The following is a 23,543-nucleotide window of genomic DNA, read 5'->3' as shown; positions in this document are numbered from 1 at the left end:
ACCTCTTGATCCTGTCTTTCTCCTTTTATGGAGAATCCCCACCTGCTGGTTCACTGCCCAAACACCCGTGACAGCCAGGGCGGGGCCAGGCCAACCCCAGGATGCAACCCGGGCCTCCCACGTGGGTGGCAAGAGCCCCATCACCGAGCCCTCACTGCTGCCTGCAGGGCCTGCGTTTGCAGGGAGCTGGAGTCAGCAGCAGGAGCTGGGAATCACCCAGGCCCTCCAGCGTGGACACAGGTATCCTAACTACCAGGCTACACGCCTGCCGCTGAACACGTGCCTGACGTAACACACTGGGAATGGGCCCGACAACTGCTTTCTAAACGCCCCCCCCACCCCACTCCACCCCCACCGGACAGGTGACGGCAGACTCCGGAGCACCTCTGCCAGAGTCGCAACGTAGAATGATGGTCACACGGAGACAGACGAGCGGGTCAGAGCGAGGAAGCAGGGCGCAGGAGCCGGCCCCGGCATCCTCGGCGGTCTCCAGCCCCACTCAGACTCCGGCAGCAAGCAGGATCAGGAGCCAAGCCAAGGAGGCCAACGGACAGAGTGACCAGGGACGCGCCCAGTCACGACCGTGGACAGGACCCTGTGGAGAGGGCTGAGGCTCCAGGTCACGGGCAAGGCTCAGGATTTCCTCAGATCCTCGTCTGAACAGATCTCCCCACAGGCAACCCACAAACGGTGGCCGTGAGCAGACCACATTTCCACTCCTGCGGACACTGCCCAGCCGCGTGACCCTTGGCACGCCCCTAACCATTCTGTGAACGGGATTGTGATGGCACATGCCTCCCAGGGCTGTGGCAAGAAATGAGCGAGTTAGCTGAGAACAATGCCTGGCCCGCCAGCCATTCTGCTAGCACCAGGCGGCTTGCTGCTGCCTGTGGCAATCGCTCACAATGCAAACCCCTGTGTGGCCCCCAGCCCTGCCAGAGCTTTGTATTCAGAGCCCCACGTGACGCTCCGGCCCCTGCCGCACCGCAGGCTGGCTCTGCTGCCAGCTGGGGACCCAAGGGCCTCCCTGCCCCCTCCCGCCCTGGCGCTCTGCTTCTGGACACACACAGCTATTTATAGCTCTGGCACTGCTCCAGCTGCAAGGCCACCTCGGCCTTCTAGCAGCAGGACTCCCGCCTACACCCGTGGAGCCGGGGTGGAGCCAGGTCCCACGCAGGCAGGCTTCCCCTGGCCCCCGCCCACTCACTCGCCCTAGCCGCAGAGCGAGCTGCACCCCTGAGCCACAGCCAGCCCAGGCATCGCCTCCACGGCGCACGTCCAGGGACACGGTGAGAGCGTCCCTAAACCACGAGAGGCCTACACCTCAGTGGAAAGGAGCCTCCCGTGCACCCCACAGCCTCTGTCCATGCAGAACACAGCAAATCCCACCCGTGTACCCCCCCCCCCCAGAGCAGAGATCCCACACTGCAGCCACGGCCTGCCAGCATCCCACAGACGCTGGTTTGAGTCCCACCTGCTCTTCTTCTGACCCAGCTCTCTGCTATGGCCTGGGAAAGCATGGAAGATGGCCTGCTGGGGCCCTGTACCTTCATGGGAAACCAAAACTCCAGGGAGCAAAACCTCAAGGTTTGGGGCAAGCACTAGCAGGGGAAAGGACTGAAGCAGCTCAGCAGAGTGCGGAAACCCACCCGCCTGTGAGGGGCTCGGGGTACAGTGGCACATGGAGAGTGACGGCGGGAGAAGGGAGAGTTCAGAGCTGGAGAGGAAGCTCCACAGGGAGCAGGTGCCCAGCCCCCCCCAAGTGGGCACGTAGCACGCCCACAGCAAGATCCAAGACAGCGGCCAGCACTGTGGCATAGCGGTGAAGCCACCGTCTGCAGTGCTGGCGTCCCATATGGGCGCTGGTTCGAGTCACAGCTGTTCCACTTCCAATGCAGCTCTCTGCTGTGGCCTGGGAAAGCAGTAGAAGATGGCCCAAGTCCTTGGGCCCCTGCACCCTCATGGGAGACCCGGAGGAGGCTCCTGGATCCTGGCTTCGGATTGGCACAGCTCCAGCCATTACAGCCAATTGGGGAGTGAACCAGTGGATGGAAGACCTCCCTCTCTCTCTCTGCCTCTCCTCTCTCTCTGTGTAACTCTGACTTTTCAAATAAATAAAATCTTTAAAAAGAAAAAAAAGAATCCAAGACAGACTGACATTTTCTCCCTGAACCGCACTCACCCAAGAGGATCACTCCTGAGTGTGTCCCTGCAGTGCAACAGAACCTCTGATACAGACTGGCACACGTCGGTTCCACCTGGGACACAGCTCCCATGCACGGCAGGCACCACACTGACCCTTCACAAGCACCTGCACGTCCAGCCTTCCTGACCACTCTGCGCGGTCCTCCCGTCACGTAACACAGGGCTGAGTAATTCACCCGACGCAGCAGCAGCTAAGGGTGCTTTCGCCCCGGCAGGCACATCCTCACTGTGCGACTGTCTCTCCCACAGCCCTGAATGCACTCACGTCCAGCCCCGTTCACAGTCCAGCATGTGGCCCTGCTGTAGTGTCCACCGTCGCTGGACCCCTAAGCAATGCCACTCTGACTGTTCCCTGTGCCCACCCAAGGCTGGAAAGGCTGCGCCAAGGGTCTGAGAGCCTTCAACTCACGAACCACTCCCAGATGTCTCAGCCCAGCGCTGCAGCACAGCAGGTTAAAGCCCCGGCCCTCAGTGCTGACAACCCATACGAAGCCGGTTCTAGTCCCGGCTGCTCCACTTCCGATCCAGCTCTCTGCTATGGCCTGAGAAAGCAGTGGAAGATGGCCCGCCGGTGCAGCCATTTGGGGAGTGAACCAGCGGATGGAAGATTTCTCTCTCTCTCTCTGTAACTCTGCTTTTCAAATAAAAAAATAATTCTTAGAAAAAAATAAAAATAAAAAACTAAACTAAAAAAAAAAAAAGGAACTGTTCTCCACCCACGGTGACAAAGCTTTCCGTAGTGACCCTTCTCATCTGTGACGCCGTCGGCAACCCCGTTTTGAGGCTGTCACAGCCCTAGGGCAGTTCTGCCGCTGTCTTCCCAACTTATTCCTTCCAGCTTCCACCTTGAATCTTCCTGCCTGCATTTGCACCCATCGACGCTGAGGCTGTGTCTGCCCTGGAGCTGGGTCCCGCAGCGTTTATGACTGCTGTGCACGTCTGAACGGTTCTTCCCCGTCGCTGCCTCTGTCTGGGTTACTGCCGAAACGTCCTACTCTACGCACTTCAAGTCTATCGGCTCTACATTTCATTTCTACTCCATTATTCTATCGTAAACCAGTCTTCACATAATAACACATACATTTATTCTGAAAGCCTAAAACTGGGGCAGCCTCTGGCCTCGTGGTTAGGTTGCTGGTCAGAGACGCCCACCCCCACAGCAGAGCAGCCGGGCAGCTGGGCTGCAGACCAGACTCCGGCTTCCTGGGAGGCAGTGCGGTCGGCGTCAGCTGAGCTCCTGCCACTCACGTGGGGAATCTGAACTGCACTCCCAGCTCCCAGTCTCAGCCCAGTCCGGCTCTGGCCGTTGCACCGTCTGGAGAGTGAACCCGTGATGGGACGGCACATTCTTGCTCCATCTCAATGAAACAGCTCATACATACAGGACTGGCGCACACCACTGCAGCTTAAAGCCACGGCCTGCAGTGCCGGCACGCCATGTGGGCACCAGTTCAAGACCTGGCTGCTCCACCTGCTAATGGCCTAGGAAAACAGCAGAAGATGGTACCTTGGACGCCCTGTACCCATGTGGGAGACCCAGAAGAAGCTCCTGGCTCCTGGCTTCAGATCAGCCCGGCTCCAGCCATAGCGGCCATTTAGGGAGTGAACTAGAAGATGGATGATCGATCACTCTTTCTCTCTCTGCTTCTGTGTAACTCTGCCTTTCAAGCTAATAAATATTTTTTTAAAAAACTGTATAAAAGGGACTGGCATTGTGACAGAGCGAGATACACTATCACCTACAATGCCGGCCATCCCTACGGGCGTCGGTTTGTGTCCTGGCCGCTCTAGTTCCCACCAGCTCCCTGCTAACGTATCTGGGAGGGCAGTTGGAAGATGGCCCAGTGCGTGGGCCCCCTGGCTTCCACCTGGTCCAGCCCTGGCTGTAGTGGCCATTTGAGGAGTAAACCCAGCAGATGGAAGATTCTCTCTCTCCCTCTCTGAGGCTGCCTTTCAAATAAATAAATAAAACTTTAAGGAAAAAGTAGAAACCCTCATGTTGATCCATACCTCCGCCATCACCCACGGAGCATCCCCTTAACTAATCTGTCACTCGCGCTCAGTGTGCCGCGTGCTCCCACACCCCCGGCCCTGCCCTGGAGCCGGCGTCTTGGACCTGCGCGTGCGCTCAGCGTCTTGCCCGCTGTGCTGTCCGTGGGACCGTGGTCCACCAGGACAGACCTGTGGGTGAGCGGCCTTTCTGACTCTCTGAAAATGCCACTTTGCCCTTCTCGGGGAATGACAGTTCAGACTATATTGCCTTCTCAGCTTCTGGAGAGTGCTACGGCACAGCTCCCGGGCCCACCCCCGAGCTGTGAGTGAGTGCGGCTCCCCCGGCTGCGGTCTTAGGTCTTCTTTTGCAGTTTCACAAGGGATGTGGCTGAGTACATATTTAATCATTTATTTTTAAACAATATTTATTTATGCGGCCGGCACTGTGGCTTAGCGGGTAAGGCCACCGCCTGCAGTGCCGGCATCCCATATGGGCACCAGTTCGAGTCCTGGCTGCTCCATTTCCGATCCAGCTCTCTGCTATGGCCTGGGAAAGCAGTGGAAGATGGCCCACGTCCTTGGGCCCCTGCACCCATGCGGGAGACCTCGAGGAAGCTCCTGGCTCCTGGCTTCGGACTGGCATAGCTCCAGTTGTTGCGGCCAATTGGGGAGTGAACCAGCGGGTGGAAGATCTTTCTCTCTCTGCCTCTCCTTTTCTGTGTAACTGACTTTCAAATAAATAAGTACAGGCAGAATTACAGAGAAGCAGAGGCAGAGAGAGAGAGAGAGAGAGAGAGAGAGAACCAGGCTGTTCTGAAGCCAGGAGCCAGGAGCTCGTTTGGGGTCTCCCACCCGGGTGCAGGGGCCCAAGGACTTGGGCCATCTTCTACTGCTTTCCCAGGCCACAGCAGAGAGCTGGATTGGAAGTGGAGCAGCCAGGACTCGAACCGGCGCCCATATGGGATGTCAGCACTGCAGGCGGTGGCCTTACCTGCTAAGCCACAGCGCCGGCACCCTGAGTAGATATTACTAAGCTTATTTATACAGCTTGGTTCACTATGCACTGAGAGTCTAAAGATGAGTGTGTCCGATCAGTCAGAAGTCCTGGTCTGTTAGCCTGAGCACTGCACCCCTGCCCCGGGACTCTGAAACTCCTGTTACAAGCCGGTTGGCCTTTCTCGTTCTGCGCAGCCTTTCAGCCCCTTGCTAGGTGGAATGTAGTGGAAACTCAGTTCCCACACAACAGTGTTGAGACGCACGGCCCCTGAGAGGTGCTCGGGCGAGGGAGCGCTGCCCCCAGCTTTTCCCTCCCGCCACCTCACGGTGAAGCACACGCTGATGCCGTCTGCCTGCAGAACCAGGAGCCAGGGGACTGCCCAGTCTCCTATCACACTGGCAAAGAGAGAAAACAGCCCCCTTTTGTAGTCTTCAAGCCTGCATCTATGCAGGTAATTCCTTACAGTCTAACTCCAACTCACTGACTCTCCCCTTAACTGTATCTGCTCCACTTGGCATCTCCAGTCAGTTTATAAATATGATTATTCTATTTTTTCAATTCTAGAAGTCTACTTTAGAAAGCCTTCCTGGTCCGTTCTGATCCTGCTGTAATTCTGTAACTTAACTTCCTGGAAACCCATTCCTGACGTCTGTTATTTCTGAAGACTTTTTCCATGGCGCCTGGTCCTCCTGTCTGTTGGATACTCAGCCCCAACTCGGCAGGCCATGTCTGGGGCAGCCTTCCAGGGATGATTCATACCTGTGCTCTGCCAGACTGCACAAGATGTCACCAGCCTAGGACCACTTCAATTTCTCAGCCAGAGCTTCCCAGAGAACTCCACCTCGCAGCTCCTGTGAGCTCAGGGAAACCACCTCGTCCAAGCGGGGCCCAGACAACGTCATGGTCTAGGCCCTCCGGCAGCAAAAGCAGCGATCTTCCAGCCCACCTTCTCGGGGAAGGACACCTGCAGCTCCCAGCAACCCCACGCCTTCTCTCCTGCCCGCGCATGGCTACTACCCCCTCAGTCCCCGGCGCAGCAGCCGTGTCGCAGGGGAGGCACAGAGCGCCCGTTCCCAGCCCCTTTCCGGGTCCCCTTACTTCTGTACACATGGAGCTGTGTTTTGTATAGGGCCCCTCAGCTACTGTGTTCACTACAAACGCCAGAAACTAAGTCCAGGAGCACTTTCCAGGGCCACACAAAGAGCTCCGTCCACCTTCAGAGGCCAAGCACAGACGCGGGAGCCCAGCCAGGTCACCTGCAGTCACTGTAAACATGTCCCTTGGCCACTGCCTGGGACATCCCCATTTCTCCAGGCCCCATCCCGCCTGAGGCCAGGGACAGGGCCTCCGATGAAGGTCCAGGACTACACAAACGTTTCCTTCCACTGCCTTCTGGGAGCCCATGAAAACCACAGCCAGGGGGCTGGCGCTGTGGCATAGCGGGTAAAGCCACCACCTGTAGTGCCAGCATCCCATATGAGCACCAGTTCTAGTCCTGGCTGCTCTACTTCCTGTCCAGTTCTCTGCTATGGCCTGGGAAGGCAGTAGAGGATGGCCCACGTCCTTGGGCCCCTGCACCCACGTGGGAGACCCGGAAGAAGCTCCTGGCTCCTGGCTTCAGATCAGCGCAGCTCCAGCTGTTGCAGCCAGTTGGGGAGTGAACCAGCAAACGGAAGCTCGCTCTCGCTCTCTCTCTCTCTTTGCCTCCCAAATAATTAAAAAAAAAAAAAAAAAAAAACAGCCAAGCTTTCTGAGGCATAAACACATAAGGACAGAACTACAGACACAAACTTTCCCAGCAAGAAAGTAGCAACTGGCCACACCGAATCTGTACACAGGACTGAGGGGCTCACAGAGTATCTGCAGGAGTGTGGGAGGAGCCCCCATCAGCACACGGGTGTCTGCAGGAGTGTGGGAGGAGCCCCCATCAGCACACGGGTCCTCTGTGAGCTGTGCACAGGACTGAGGGGCACACGGGTGTCTGCAGGAGTGGGGGAGGAGCCCCCATCAGCACACGGGTCCTCTGTGAGCTGTGCACAGGACTGAGGGGCTCACAGAGTCTCAGACCCACACCGGCGACAGCTGGGGGCCGCAGAGCACTGCACAGGGAGGGCTCGGCATCACGCCCAGATGCCCAGCACAGAAACCCCCCACCCCGGCTCTCCGCCCGTGAGGCCTGCTGGGTGACAGCAGCCAGGTACACTAGAGGCCGTCAAAAAGCTCATGGGAAATGAAACGAGAGGATACGTTCACACTGACGCACAAAACCTCCAAGTCCGTGCACAGCTCAGCTCTTGCATAAAACACATTTCCATGAAGTCCCCTCTTACACCTTTCAGACAAAAAAAACAAAGATACTTCCCAGGGGAACCTGACTAGTTCCAAACATAGACCAATACAAACCTTACAGCTAGCCAGCTCCGCCCACGGGCTCAGAGCTGTCAATCATTATTCAGGTCCACCCTGAAACATCAACAGCTCAAGAAAAACTACTTACTGAAAGATAAAAACAGGAAGCAAAAACTAAAGAAACAAAACTATTCAGGGAGACTAAAACTTCTAAGATTTCCTAGGGTGCCAGTGGCGTGGCGCGGTAAGGTAAGCCACCACGTGCAACGCCAGCATCCCAGTTCAGGTCCCGGGTACTCCGCTTCCTTTCCAGCTTCCTACTAACGCACTGGGCAGGCAGAAGACGGCCCAAGAACAGGCGACCCTGCGGCCCACGTGGGGGTGAGGAAGGAGCTCCTGGCCCCTCGCTTCCCTGGTCCAGTGCTGGCTGTTGCCGCCATATAAGCAATGAACCAGCAGATGGAAGATCTCTCTCTCTGCTTTCGCAAAAATCAGGAAGTACATATTTTTTTTTCCAAAATTGCATTATTACCCTCAGAGATAAAGGCAATGCACCCCGAGAAAGGAATGGGACGAGACAGGCATCTGGGCTCAGCAGTGAAGGGACCACCTGGGACGCCGGCACCCCATCCTGCAGTGCTGGGTTCAAGTCTCAGCTCAGCTCCATCTCCTCAAGTTTCCTGCTACCCACAGCAGGGAGGCAGCGGCTGATGGCTCAGCTGCCTGAGTCCCTGCCCCCACGTGGAAAGCCCAAGCTGACTCCAAGCTCCTGGCTTCAGCCTGATGCGGTCCCAGCTGTTGCACACATCTGGGGAGTGAGCCAGTAGATGGGATCTCAGACTCTCCTCCCGCCTTTCAAATAAAGAAAGGTTTAAAAAAGAAGCAGTGCACCAGCACTTCAGGGTCCGACACAGGAGAGAAGTGGCTACCTTTCGGGTGACGAGCGAGGGTGCGACAGGAAGGGCGGGAGCCACATTCTGCATGGGCGCTTGCTCATGCCCCTGGCTGACCCCTGGACTGCACAGGCACACACAACCTCCCAGATGAGGCTCCCAGGACCCGACCAGCCACTCCAGCAGCTGCCTTCCACGGAGGAAGGGTTTACGAATCCAGCCTACATAGTTACCTGCTGAAACAAAAATATGTGTACCACCACAACAGGAAAAAAAAAAAAAAACAGTGCTTTTACGTTTATAACAGAATCCAGTTGCTATGACTATCATTTACAATATTCATTTACAAGCCATGGTTACATGGGAAACAGCAAAATGTGTCCTGCATCCAAGACAATAAAATTACTAGATAGCAACCCTAAGACACATGGGTGCTGGAATCGGCAAAGATGTTGAAGCAACTCTCCAGGGTACACACACGCACGTCCAGGAAAATTCATTCTAATATGAATGCGCCACACCAGTCAGTCATGTCTATCAACAATGTGCATCTGAAACAAAACCTTCAGAGACAGCCTGAAGGGAGGCGGGGGCCGACACAGGTGGAGAGGTTAGCAGGGCACTTCAGAGCACGGGGACACCTACGCGAGAGCCCCAGAGAGGCCCCCCAACAGGACGGCTTCCCAACACCCGGAAACCAGCCCCCCCCGTCAGGACGGCTTCCCAACACCAGGAAACCAGCACCCCCCCATCAGGACGGCTTCCCAACACCCGGAAACCAGCCCCCCCGTCAGGACGGCTTCCCAACACCCGGAAACCAGCCCCCTCCATCAGGACGGCTTCCCAACACCCGGAAACCAGCCCCCCCCATCAGGACGGCTTCCCAACACCCGGAAACCAGCCCCCCCCATCAGGACGGCTTCCCAACACCCGGAAACCAGCCCCCCCCAACAGGACGGCTTCCCAACACCAGGAAACCAGCCCCCCCCAACAGGACGGCTTCCCAACACCAGGAAACCAGCCCCCCCGTCAGGACGGCTTCCCAACACCCGGAAACCAGCCCCCCCCATCAGGACGGCTTCCCAACACCTGGAAACCAGCCCCCCCCCCCCGTCAGGACGGCTTCCCAACACCCGGAAACCAGCCCCCCCCATCAGGACGGCTTCCCAACACCTGGAAACCAGCCCCCCCCAACAGGACGGCTTCCCAACACCCGGAAACCAGCACCCCCCCGTCAGGACGGCTTCCCAACACCCGGAAACCAGCCCCCCCCATCAGGACGGCTTCCCAACACCCGGAAACCAGCCCCCCCATCAGGACGGCTTCCCAACACCCGGAAACCAGCCCCCAGGAAGCCCCCCACCCCCACCCCCCCACCCCCATCAGGACGGCTTCCCAACACCAGGAAACCAGCACCCCCCCGTCAGGACGGCTTCCCAACACCCGGAAACCAGCCCCCCCGTCAGGACGGCTTCCCAACACCCGGAAACCAGCCCCCCCCAACAGGACGGCTTCCCAACACCCGGAAACCAGCACACCCCCATCAGGACGGCTTCCCAACACCAGGAAACCAGCCCCCCCCGTCAGGATGGCTTCCCAACACCCGGAAACCAGCCCCCTCCATCAGGACGGCTTCCCAACACCCGGAAACCAGCCCCCCCATCAGGACGGCTTCCCAACACCCGGAAACCAGCCCCCCCCAACAGGACGGCTTCCCAACACCCGGAAACCAGCCCCCCCCATCAGGACGGCTTCCCAACACCCGGAAACCAGCCCCCCCCCCCGTCAGGACGGCTTCCCAACACCCGGAAACCAGCCCCCAGGAAGCTCCCCACCCCCCACCCCCCCACCCCCATCAGGACGGCTTCCCAACACCCGGAAACCAGCCCCCCCCATCAGGACGGCTTCCCAACACCCGGAAACCAGCCCCCCCCATCAGGACGGCCTCCCAACACCCGGAAACCAGCCCCCCCCAACAGGACGGCTTCCCAACACCCGGAAACCAGCCCCCCCATCAGGACGGCTTCCCAACACCCGGAAACCAGCCCCCCCCATCAGGACGGCCTCCCAACACCCGGAAACCAGCCCCCCCATCAGGACGGCTTCCCAACACCCGGAAACCAGCCCCCAGGAAGCCCCCCTCCCCCCATCAGGACGAGGGGGAGGGGGAGGGGGAGGGAGAGGGAGAGATCTTCCAGTTTTCCATCCTTTGGTTCATCCCCAAATGACCGCAAGGGCCAGAGCTGAGCCAATCCAAAGCCAGGAGTGTCTTCCGGGTCTCCCAGGCAGGTGCAGGGCCCAAGCCCTCGGGCCATCTTCTACTGCTTTCCCAGGAGAGCTGGATCGGAAGTGGAGCAGCCGGGATATAAATTGGTGCCCATGTGGGATGCCGACAACCGCAGGTGGCGGCTTTACCCGCTATGCCACAGCGCTGGCCCCAAGAGTTGTTTCTCTTTGTCCTAAATTAAGGACCTGCACACACATGGATCTCTTTCTGGACTTTCTATTCTGTTGTGTATTTTACCCATGCTCCCAAAACGTATTACTTTAATTGCTGTTACATTCCAATGAGTCCTGAATTCCAGTAGGAGCAAATTAACACTTTTTCTTGAAAAAAGCCTTGGCTCTTATTGGCCAACTGCATTTTTAAAATTATTTTACTCTGAGGATTAGCTGGAGATTAAATATTAATAGCTTTTTCTGCTTCTACCAAGATAACACTGTTTGTCTTCCTTCACTCTATTAACAAGGTGGCTTCAATTGATTTTTAAACTATTACATCAATTATGAATCCCTAGGATAAAAGTAGTACCTGGAATTAGCATAATTGCTTAGCCATGATATAGTCATGATACATTATTCTTTACGTTTTGCTGCAGAGAGACAGGATATAAGGAGATAGCCTTTTTGTCTACCTGCTGGTTCCCTTCCCAAATGCCCACAACAGCCAGGCATCTGGCCAGGTCAAAGCCAGGAACTCAATCCAGGGTTCCTATGGGGGGTGACGGGCACCCAGCTGCTTCCCTGTCTCCTGCTGCCTCCCCGTGTGCACATTAGCAGGAAGCGAAGCCGAGATTCAAACCCAGGGCATGTGTGGACACCCCAAGCAGTATCTTCAGTGCTACACCCAATGCCCACTTGGTGGATGCTACTCCCGAATGTTTTATTAAAGATTTCTGCATCACAGAAATTCACTTGAGATACTGTATTTATCGTACCTGCTCTCTGTTCTCTGTTCCTCTCTTTCATTAGCAACTTTTTTTTTCTAGTTTTATTTCTTGCTTTCTTAAAAGGAAGAGAGACCTTCTATCCACTGGTTCAGGGCCCAGACGCCCGTTACAGCCAGGGCTGCACCAGGCTGAAGTCAGGGGCCACTGAGGAACTACCTGGATCTCTCACACGCATGGCAGGGACCAAGCGCCTGAACCGTCTCTGCTGCTTCCCAGGGTGCAGAAATACAGAAACAAGGAGAGAGACTGATGTCCCATCCACTGTTTCCCTCTCCAAGTGGCCACAACAGCCAGCATTGGGCCCGGCCGAAGCCAGGAGCCAGGAGCTTCTTCAGAGGCCCCCACGAAGGTGGCAGGGGCCCAAGGACTTGGGCCATCTTCCACTGCTTTCCTAGGCACATTAGCAGGGAGCTGGATCAGAAGTGGAGCAGCCAAGACTCGAACCAGTGCCCACTCGGGATGCCGGAGCTGTAGGTGGCTTGTTTACCCACTAAGCTACAGCACCGGCCTTCCTTGTTCTTTTAAGAATCTCTTTGGGGGCTGCCGCCATGACACAGTAGGTTAATCCTCCACATGTAGCGCCAGCATCCCATGTGGGTGCCAGTTCTGGGCCCAGCTTCTCCTCTTCCAGTCCAGCTCTCTGCTGTGACCTGGGAAAGCAGTAGAAGGTGGCCCAAGTCCTTGGCCCTCTCCCTTTCTTCTGCAGTGCCCGTCTTTTGTCTGTCTCTCCAGGCGCAGCCTGTGTCCTCTCTGTCACCCAGTCCGCTATTCCCCCCGCCTGCACCAAAGCTCCCGGTGAGATCACTCACTGAGCCCTTGTTTTCTGCTGTGACACAGGTCTCCCCTTCGGTCACTTACAGCTAGCTGGCATGAGCTGCCCAGGCCAGCACACACACACAGCATGGAGCCCTCCGACCTGAAGTACACCCGGGTCTGCCCAGCTGCGATGCTTCTGCGGGCTTTCATCCGAGCCGTCAGTCCGTCTCTATCTGCAAAGCTGTCTGCAGAAGCGATCTGAGGCCCGAGATGATGTTAAGTCCTCCAGAGAGAAGTCACACATGCCTCTGGCAGCGGCTTGGGGACATTCCATCACAGAGTAGCCTAATCCAACTTCAGCATGTGTCTGCGTCACCACTAGGTGTTTGGGGACCTGACCCAAAAGGAGGGGAGACTACACGCACCTTCTGCCCGCCACTCAAACTCCCGCCTCCCCACCCCGCAGGCCATCAAACGCAGCGCCCGCCTCTGAGCAGGGCCCGGCCCCTGTTCCCACACGGACCCTGGGCTGGCACCGAAAGCCTTCAGCCACACAGGCCCTCTTTACTTGGCCCACTTCTCCCAGGCGCCCTCGGAGAGTCGGGCCTGTCGATTGGAAGAGGAGGTCTCCACACCTACGGCGCACCCAGCTTTCAGATGGATCTCCAGGGCCGCAGAATGACCGAGACACGGAGCCCAGAGAGCACTGGGCGAGGACACAGACCCAGGGCAAAGCCCTGAAAAACTTCCACTCCAAACCGCCAGGAGAACTTCCTCTCAGCCAGCTCCACAGGTTCAGACCACAGTGCACTGAGCAGCGTCCCAGAAATGCAGGAGTGGAAGCCCTAACCACTGTGACGCGCACAGCAGTCACCAGGCCACGGGAGCCCGCTCCCCGCCCGTGGGGCCTCAGACGGCCCGAGGCCCGCACCTGCTCCCGACAACACAGCCTTTTCCAGCCTCGGCTAACACGCAGTCTACGCGCGGCACGACCGAGAGGCTATCCTTGCCATCTACTCCTGAGGAACAATCTGCATACTTGGTACAAGATCACAAAACCCACCAGCAGCAAGGTGATAGAATGCAGCCTAAGCCTAAATTTTGAAATTTTACACAGTTATTGGAAAGATCAAAGCGGGGGAAGCAAGAGGGAGGACAGGAATACCACTGTGGTCTTTTTTTTTAAACTTGTATTTATTTATTTATTTGAAAAACAGAGTTATGCAGAAAGAGGAGAGGTGTGGGGTTTTCCCTCCACTGGTTCACTCCCCAAATGGCCGCAGCGGCCAGAGCTGAGCCAATCCAAAGCCAGGAGCCAGGAGCCAGGAGCTTCCTCCAGGTCTCCCACGTGGGTGCAGGGGCCCAAGGACTTGGGCCACCTTCTACTGCCTTCCCAGGCCACAGCAGAGAGCTGGACTGCAAGTGGAGCAGTCAGGACTCTAACGGCAGCAGCATTAACTGCTACACCACGGCGCCGGCCCCAAAAATCCTACGCTTTTAAGGCAAAGACAGACAAGACAGAGACCTTCCACCCGCTAGTTCACTCCCAAACGCCGCAGCAGCCGAGGCTGGGTCAGGCCAAAGCCACGAGCGGGCAGCTCAGTTCCCAGCCTCCCGAGGCTGTGGCAGAAACCCAGCCACCGCGCCATCGCCTGCCGCGTCCCGTCCCGGGCTGCATGAGCAGAGAGCTGGAATCAGGAGTGGAGCCAGCACCGAACCCAGGCACTCCAACCTGGGATGCAGGCGCTTCGAGAGGCCGCTGCACGAGTGACCACGAGTTTCCGGTTCTTGATTTGGATGCTGACTACACGGTGTATTCATATGTGAAAACACACCTCGCCGTCACTCACGGTAACTGCACCACTCTCTCCGCTAGTTCCAAGTGTGGAAGAGAGAAACACCACCGTAGGTGATGAAAAACTACTTCCTTAAGTACTTCTACACTTGCAGAGGTAAAAATGTCTCCAGGGCTAGATGATTCTAGCTGCTAAGAGCCCAGGGAGGGGCCGGCACTGTGGTGCAGCGGGTAGAGCTGTTGCCTGCAACCCTGGCATCCCATATGGGTGCCGGTTTGAGTCCCGGCTGTTCAAGTTCCCATCCGGCTCCCTATAAATGCGCCTGGGAAAGCAGAGGAAAATGACCCAAGTGCTTGGGCCTCTCCACCTACGTGGAAGACCCACAAGAAGCTCCCAGATCCTGGCTTCAGCCTGGCTCAGCCCTGACCATTGCAGCCATTTGGGGAATAAACCAGCGGATGGAAGATCGATCGATCGATCTGTGTGTGTGTGTGTGTGTGTGTGTGTGTCTCCTTCTCTCTCTGCAACTCCGCCTTTCAAATAAATAAAATATTTTTAAAAAATGGTAAGATGCCAGTTAGGATGCCAGCATTCCCTACTAGAGTGCGTATGCTCAATCCCCCCTCTGGGTCCTGATTCCAGCTTCCTGGGCTAATGCATACCCTAGGAGGCAGCGCGAGTACTTGGGTTCCTGTCACTCACATGGGAGACCTGGACTGAGTTCTGAAATCCTAGGTTCAGCACAGTCCAGCCACCAACAGACACGTGGAGAGATAACTAGCAGGGGATCTCTCTCTCTCCCTGTCTGTCTCTCTCTCTCTCTCCCTGTCTGTCTGTCTCTCTCTCTCTCTCCCTGTCTGTCTCTCTCTCTCTCTCTCTCCCTGTCTGTCTGTCTGTCTCTCTCTCTCCCTGTCTGTCTGTCTCTCTCTCTCTCTCCCTGTCTGTCTGTCTCTCTCTCCTGAGCCATCACTTGGGAAGCCTACATTTCATATCAAGATTTGAGCTCCTGCTGCTCTACTTCCAGTCCGGCTCCCTGCTAATGCACTTGAAAAGGCAGCAGAAGACGACCCAAGGGCTTGGGTCCCTGCAATTCTTGTGGCAGACCCAGATGGAGATCCAGGCTCCAGGCTTTGACCTGGCCCAGCCCTGGCTGTCGCAGCCATTTGGGGAGTGACCTACAAGATGGAAAATCTTATCTGTCTGTCTCTGCCTTTCAAATAAAATAAATCTTGAAAGAAGGAAAGAAGGAAAGAAGGAAAGAAGGAGAGGAGAGGAGAGGAGAGGAGAGGAAGAAGGGAGGGAGGAGGGAAGGAGGGAAGAGGGAGGCAAGAAGGGAGAAGGAGGAATACACACCAACTCTAAGAGGATTGACCTTTACAGGACAACACAGATGGGACAGGGCACAGGCAGCAAGGGAGGCCCTGGCTTTGCCTGGTATCTAAGTGTCTGCAATGAACGATGAACTTGTAGAACTAAAACTTCTGAATTTAAAATGGAAGAGAAGTCAGGGCCCAGATAGCCTCTACTCCCCAGGGAGGAGACCCAGGAGACCCTCCGGTGAGGGAAGCTTTGGGTGCGGTTTCTCAGGACAGGGCAGACAGGACGGCACTCCCTGGCCCTCCCTGGACAAGGCCCTGCAGGACCCAGCCTCAGACCGAGGGTTCACACAGCGCACCCGGGGGGAGCGGAACCAGAATTCAGCTCTCCAAGCCCTCTGCCCTGCAGTAACTGCTCCCAGGCAGACAAGGTAGACCGCTCAGGGCCTCGCCCCTCTAAAGCAGTGCCAAATTTAGGTGAGAAGGCACGTGAGGTCCACGGCTGCCAGCCCAGGGCTCCGAGAAGCCACGCCTGCCTTCCAATTCCAGAGACACACTGTGTTGGAGGAGGAGGTGGGCCAGTGTCACAGGGCATGAGGCATCGTCCCTGTACCTGACAACACTGCACACCCCTGCGGAAGCCAGGAGGAAAAACACACTGGCACCGACACCCAGACTCAGCTTCCAAGTTGGCCTCCGGTTTCCACCGGCTCCGGTCTGGGAGGCCAGCAGGGCCCCTCCTTCTCCTCAGATGGACAGACAACAGCTGCTCTGGTCACATCCTCCGAGCCTCGGCCATAAACCCGGGGAGGTGAGCAGCCTCCTCCATCCTCCAGCCAAGGGCTTGGGTTTCCAACCAGCCTCCCTCTTCCTTCCCCAGAACTAATTTTAGCCTCCTTGGTTGTCAGAGTGGAACTGAAATAGTCGGCAGAGGGACATTCGCAAACCAGAGCATGAGCCTGCCTCCCAAAACACCCCAGCCCCAGCCCCTGCAGAGAACGGTCCCCGGGGAGGAGGGTCACGCACGCGCCCAGTGGAGCAGGCTTCCTTCCCAACACCGGCTTCCAGCGATCACGTGCCAGGGAATGAGAACACGCAGCCGGAGCTGCCAGGCCCAGGGGCTCTGAAAGAGGCACACGTATGGACACAGCCTGATGGGACCAGGCAGGGCAAGCCAGCTGCCTGACCACACACCTCCGGCACCGACCGCTGGCCCGGACGTGCGTATCACTGACAGTCCCGGAACCAAGACTCGCGGGCCAGCGGCAGCGTCTCCTCCACCAAGCAGCCTGGGCTTGCGGGGACGGCGCCGCCAGCACACGACGGACGGGGAGCGCTGGGGCCGGCACGGGCCTGCGAGTCCGGTGCACAGCGAGACCAAAGAGGAAGCCCAAAACAAGGCGGTGAGTGGCTGCAACAGAGACCTGGAGACGGAATGGGAGGGACGGGAAGGAAGACAAACCCCAGAGGAGACAGGAAAATCTCACCCCCAGCGAGCCCGTCACCCACCAGCGAGGTGGGCACTTCCTCCCGGCACAGAGAGGCGGAGTCCCCGAGAGGGCTCTCCCCAGCACAGCTCCGTAGCAGGCGGCAGCAGCTGCTCCTCTCTGGCCTCCACGGCAGTGCTGCCCCCACACCTCCCTCCCCAGGCCCAGAGGCGGTGGCCTGGGCCTGCCTGGACTGCCGTGCACCCCGAGGGGAGGGGAAAGACTTGTGCTGTACCTGTGGAGTGAGGCTGCCCCTCTGCCCTGGAGTCCCCGGCCTGGGCGCTCCAGGGCCACAGCCGCCTCGGCTCCCGGGAGCGCCGGGGGCCTGGCCCGCTGCGGGGGAAGGGCATGCCTGGTCCCGCGGCGACCCCCGCACTCCTCCTGGCAGGCAGGGGCAGCCTCAGCTCGCGCGGCTCCCCGGTGAGCAGAAAGGGGGTACCGGGCAGGCAGAGAGGCCCCTGCGACAGGCACTTCCTGACATGCTGTGCGTGCGGGAGGGAGAGGCCAGAGCACCAGCCTCAAGGCGACGGGCAGGGGGTGGGCGGGTGCAGGCAGGCAGGCTGCCCGGCCACCCACAACTGCCACCTCCCTGAAACCCGAACCACTTCTGGGAAAACTCAAGGACGCCAGGATTCTCCGGCAGCAAGCGGTGAGCCACGCATTCTGAACCAAACTCACACCGGAGCAGGACAGGGCGAGAGGCCCCGCCTTGGCATGGAGATGCGACCTCTGATCCTCTGATCCCAAGGGGGGTGGGGCGCACTAGCCAGTCACCTTCTCCATCTCCCACCCGTCTGCCTCGCCAAAACCCAGAGCATTCTAGGCCACAGCGCCCCACCTCCGCCAGGGAGGTCCTGATTAGAGCTCCTGGGATGAGGGTGGAGGCCAGGAGGCTGCAGACCGTCGTCCTGCAGGGCCGGAGCAGCAGGGCACACAGCCAAGTCCCAAGTGACAAGACCAAGAAGCCCTGCTCTCCATGAAGCCAGTGCCTCAGGGCTGTCCATCCAGGCACCCACAAAACAATACTCAACCTGCCACCGGCCTCCGGCCCCCAGATCCCAGGCCCGGTGACAGGGCAGGACCTGCATCCTGGGCTGATCCCCCTTGGTGTCTGCTGGCTCCCAAGCAGGGCATAAACGCACGGGTGCCAGGGCAACTTCCTGGGAGAGGAGGAAGCGGAACCCTGGGAAGAACCACAAAAGGCAGGAGAGGACAACAGCAGTGGCCAGGACAGGCTAGGCAGAGCAGAGACACGCCGCAGTCGGCGACAAGCCGCCCTCAGACAGGCTAGGCAGAGCAGCGACACCCCGCACTCGGCGACAAGCCGCCCTCAGACAGGCTAGGCAGAGACACACCCCACTCGGCGACAAGCCGCCCTCAGACAGGCTAGGCAGAGACACACCACACTCGGCGACAAGCCGCCCTCAGACAGGCTGGGCAGAGACACACCACACTCGGCGACAAGCCGCCCTCAGACAGGCTAGGCAGAGACACACCGCCCTCGGCGACAAGCCGCCCTCAGACAGGCTAGGCAGAGCAGAGACACACCGCACTCGGCGACAAGCCGCCCTCAGACAGGCTAGGCAGAGACACACCGCCCTCGGCGACAAGCCGCCCTCAGACAGGCTAGGCAGAGACACACCGCAGTCGGCGACAAGCCACCCTCAGACAGGCTAGGCAGAGCAGAGACACGCCGCACTCGGCGACAAGCCGCCCTCAGACAGGCTAGGCAGAGACACACCGCCCTCGGCGACAAGCCGCCCTCAGACAGGCTAGGCAGAGCAGCGACACCCCGCACTCAGGAACAAGCCGCCCTCAGACAGGCTAGGCAGAGACACACCGCACTCGGCGACAAGCCGCCCTCAGACAGGCTAGGCAGAGACACCGCACTCGGCGACAAGCTGCCCTCAGACAGGCTAGGCAGAGACACACCGCAGTCGGCGACAAGCCGCCCTCAGACAGGCTAGGCAGAGACACCGCACTCGGCGACAAGCCGCCCTCAGACAGGCTAGGCAGAGACACACCGCCCTCGGCGACAAGCCGCCCTCAGACAGGCTAGGCAGAGCAGCGACACCCCGCACTCAGGAACAAGCCGCCCTCAGACAGGCTAGGCAGAGACACACCGCAGTCGGCGACAAGCCGCCCTCAGACAGGCTAGGCAGAGACACCGCACTCGGCGACAAGCCGCCCTCAGACAGGCTAGGCAGAGACACCGCACTCGGCGACAAGCCGCCCTCAGACAGGCTAGGCAGAGACACCGCACTCGGCGACAAGCCGCCCTCAGACAGGCTAGGCAGAGACACACCACACTCGGCGACAAGCCGCCCTCAGACAGGCTAGGCAGAGACACACCGCACTCGGCGACAAGCCGCCCTCAGACAGGCTAGGCAGAGCAGCGACACCCCGCACTCGGCGACAAGCCGCCCTCAGACAGGCTAGGCAGAGACACACCACACTCGGCGACAAGCCGCCCTCAGACAGGCTAGGCAGAGACACACCGCCCTCGGCGACAAGCCGCCCTCAGACAGGCTAGGCAGAGCAGCGACACCCCGCACTCAGGAACAAGCCGCCCTCAGACAGGCTAGGCAGAGACACACCGCAGTCGGCGACAAGCCGCCCTCAGACAGGCTAGGCAGAGACACCGCACTCGGCGACAAGCCGCCCTCAGACAGGCTAGGCAGAGACACACCGCACTCGGCGACAAGCCGCCCTCAGACAGGCTAGGCAGAGACACACCACACTCGGCGACAAGCCGCCCTCAGACAGGCTAGGCAGAGACACACCACACTCGGCGACAAGCCGCCCTCAGACAGGCTAGGCAGAGACACACCGCCCTCGGCGACAAGCCGCCCTCAGACAGGCTAGGCAGAGACACCGCACTCGGCGACAAGCCGCCCTCAGACAGGCTAGGCAGAGACACACCACACTCGGCGACAAGCCGCCCTCAGACAGGCTAGGCAGAGACACACCACACTCGGCGACAAGCCGCCCTCAGACAGGCTAGGCAGAGACACCGCACTCGGCGACAAGCCGCCCTCAGACAGGCTAGGCAGAGACACCGCACTCGGCGACAAGCCGCCCTCAGACAGGCTAGGCAGAGACACACCACACTCGGCGACAAGCCGCCCTCAGACAGGCTAGGCAGAGACACCGCACTCGGCGACAAGCCGCCCTCAGACAGGCTAGGCAGAGACACCGCACTCGGCGACAAGCCGCCCTCAGACAGGCTAGGCAGAGACACACCGCACTCGGGGACAAGCCGCCCTCAGACAGGCTAGGCAGAGACACACCCCACTCGAGGACAAGCCACCCTCAGACAGGCTAGGCAGAGACACCGCACTCGGGAACAAGCCACCCTCAGACAGGCTAGGCAGAGACACACCGCACTCGGCGACAAGCCGCCCTCAGGCTAGGCAGAGACACACCACACTGGGGGACAAGCCGCCCTCAGAAGGGCGGCCAGGACTTCCAGGAGCTGACACGAGGGCAGCAGGATGCCAGTATCAATGCAAAGCACTGTACACAGGTACACACAGAGCACACACACACAGTGCACTTACAGTGCACTCGCACTCAGAGCATGTACACACACACTACAGTGCACACTCACACCGTGCACACTCACACTGTGCACACTCACACAGTGCATACTGTACTCACACAGTGCAATTACAGTGCACTCGCACTCAGAGCATGCACACACATGGTACACACACAATACACAGTGCACACTCACACTCAGTGTACACTCTGCACATTCAGTGCATTTACACAATGCACAGTGCACTCACACCCACAGTGCATATACACACATGATACACACTCACACAATGCACAGTGCATTTGCACTCACAGTGCATTCACACACAATACACACACGGTACACACTGCACACTCAGTGTATTTGCACAGTGCACTCACACCCACAGTGCAGATACACACGTCACACAGCACACACAGTGCACTCACTCACAGTGCATACACACGTACACAGTACACACAGTGCACTCACTCACAGTGCATACACACGTCACACAGTACACACAGTGCACTCACTCACAGTGCATACACACATACACAGTACACACAGTGCACTCACTCACAGTGCATACACACGTACACAGCACACACAGTGCACTCACTCACAGTGCATACACACGTACACAGTACACACAGTGCACTCACTCACAGTGCATACACACGTCACACAGCACACACAGTGCACTCACTCACAGTGCATACACACGTCACACAGCACACACAGTGCACTCACTCACAGTGCATACACACGTCACACAGCACACACAGTGCACTCACTCACAGTGCATACACACGTCACACAGCACACACAGTGCACTCACAGTGCATACACACGTCACACAGTACACACAGTGCACTCTCACAGTGCATACACACGTCACACAGCACACACAGTGCACTCACTCACAGTGCATACACACGTACACAGCACACACAGTGCACTCACTCACAGTGCATACACACGTACACAGCACACACAGTGCACTCACTCACAGTGCATACACACGTCACACAGCACACACAGTGCACTTGCAGTGCAGATACACACATGCTACACACACGGTACATTTACACAGCACACACAGTGCACTCACTCACAGTGCATACACACGTCACACAGCACACACAGTGCACTCACTCACAGTGCATACACGCGTACACAGTACACACAGTGCACTCACTCACAGTGCATACACACGTCACACAGCACACACAGTGCACTCACTCACAGTGCATACACACGTACACAGCACACACAGTGCACTCACTCAGTGCATACACACGTCACACAGTACACACAGTGCACTCACTCACAGTGCATACACACGTACACAGTACACACAGTGCACTCACTCACAGTGCATACACGCGTCACACAGCACACACAGTGCACTCACTCAGTGCATACACACGTCACACAGTACACACAGTGCACTCACTCAGTGCATACACACGTACACAGTACACACAGTGCACTCACTCACAGTGCATACACACGTCACACAGTACACACAGTGCACTCACTCACAGTGCATACACACGTCACACAGCACACACAGTGCACTCACTCACAGTGCATACACACGTACACAGTACACACAGTGCACTCACTCAGTGCATACACACGTACACAGTACACACAGTGCACTCACTCACAGTGCATACACACGTACACAGTACACACAGTGCACTCACTCACAGTGCATACACACGTACACAGCACACACAGTGCACTCACTCACAGTGCATACACACGTACACAGCACACACAGTGCACTCACTCACATGCATACACGCGTCACACAGTACACACAGTGCACTCACTCACAGTGCATACACACGTACACAGTACACACAGTGCACTCACTCACAGTGCATACACACGTCACACAGTACACACAGTGCACTCTCACAGTGCATACACACGTCACACAGCACACACAGTGCACTCACTCACAGTGCATACACACGTCACACAGCACACACAGTGCACTCACTCACAGTGCATACACACGTACACAGTACACACAGTGCACTCACTCACAGTGCATACACACGTCACACAGTACACACAGTGCACTCACTCACAGTGCATACACACGTCACACAGTACACACAGTGCACTCACTCACAGTGCATACACACGTACACAGCACACACAGTGCACTCACTCACAGTGCATACACACGTCACACAGTACACACAGTGCACTCACTCACAGTGCATACACACGTCACACAGTACACACAGTGCACTCACTCACAGTGCATACACACGTACACAGCACACACAGTGCACTCACTCACAGTGCATACACACGTCACACAGTACACACAGTGCACTCACTCACAGTGCATACACACGTCACACAGTACACACAGTGCACTCACTCACAGTGCATACACACGTACACAGCACACACAGTGCACTCACTCACAGTGCATACACACGTACACAGTACACACAGTGCACTCTCACAGTGCATACACACGTACACAGTACACACAGTGCACTCACAGTGCATACACACGTCACACAGTACACACAGTGCACTCACTCACAGTGCATACACGCGTCACACAGCACACACAGTGCACTCACAGTGCATACACACGTCACACAGTACACACAGTGCACTCACACCCACAGTGCATACACACGTACACAGTACACACAGTGCACTCACTCACAGTGCATACACACGTCACACAGTACACACAGTGCACTCTCACAGTGCATACACACGTCACACAGTACACACAGTGCACTCACAGTGCATACACACGTACACAGTACACACAGTGCACTCACTCACAGTGCATACACACGTACACAGCACACACAGTGCACTCACTCACATGCATACACGCGTCACACAGTACACACAGTGCACTCACTCACAGTGCATACACACGTACACAGTACACACAGTGCACTCACTCACAGTGCATACACACGTCACACAGTACACACAGTGCACTC

The 23,543-nt window shown here is 57.7% G+C and overlaps 1 protein-coding gene across 3 annotated transcripts in view; it reads right to left on the bottom strand.

The window, feature by feature from the left end:
* Positions 1 to 23,543, bottom strand: part of ACVR2B (activin A receptor type 2B) — a 45,972-nt gene that overhangs the window by 16,844 nt on the left and 5,585 nt on the right. The window contains exon 1 of one of the 3 annotated variants that reach the window (XM_070073227.2): positions 17,257 to 17,686. The exons of 1 other annotated variant lie outside the window; for it this stretch is intronic. In XM_070073227.2, the coding sequence (XP_069929328.2) occupies positions 17,257 to 17,371 (115 nt within the window). In that variant the 5' untranslated portion in view covers positions 17,372 to 17,686. Of the gene's footprint in view, positions 1 to 17,256; positions 17,687 to 23,543 lie in introns of those variants that run through there. One more of the 3 variants, XM_070073228.2, reaches the window with a different exon arrangement.

Source organism: Oryctolagus cuniculus, chromosome 4 (assembly GCF_051225735.1).
Source record: "Oryctolagus cuniculus isolate XC-2025 breed Fujian yellow rabbit chromosome 4, ASM5122573v1, whole genome shotgun sequence".
Classification (NCBI taxonomy): Eukaryota; Metazoa; Chordata; class Mammalia; order Lagomorpha; family Leporidae; genus Oryctolagus; species Oryctolagus cuniculus.
The sequence above is the reverse complement of the archived record's forward strand: the minus strand, read 5'-3'. Positions and strand labels throughout refer to the sequence as shown.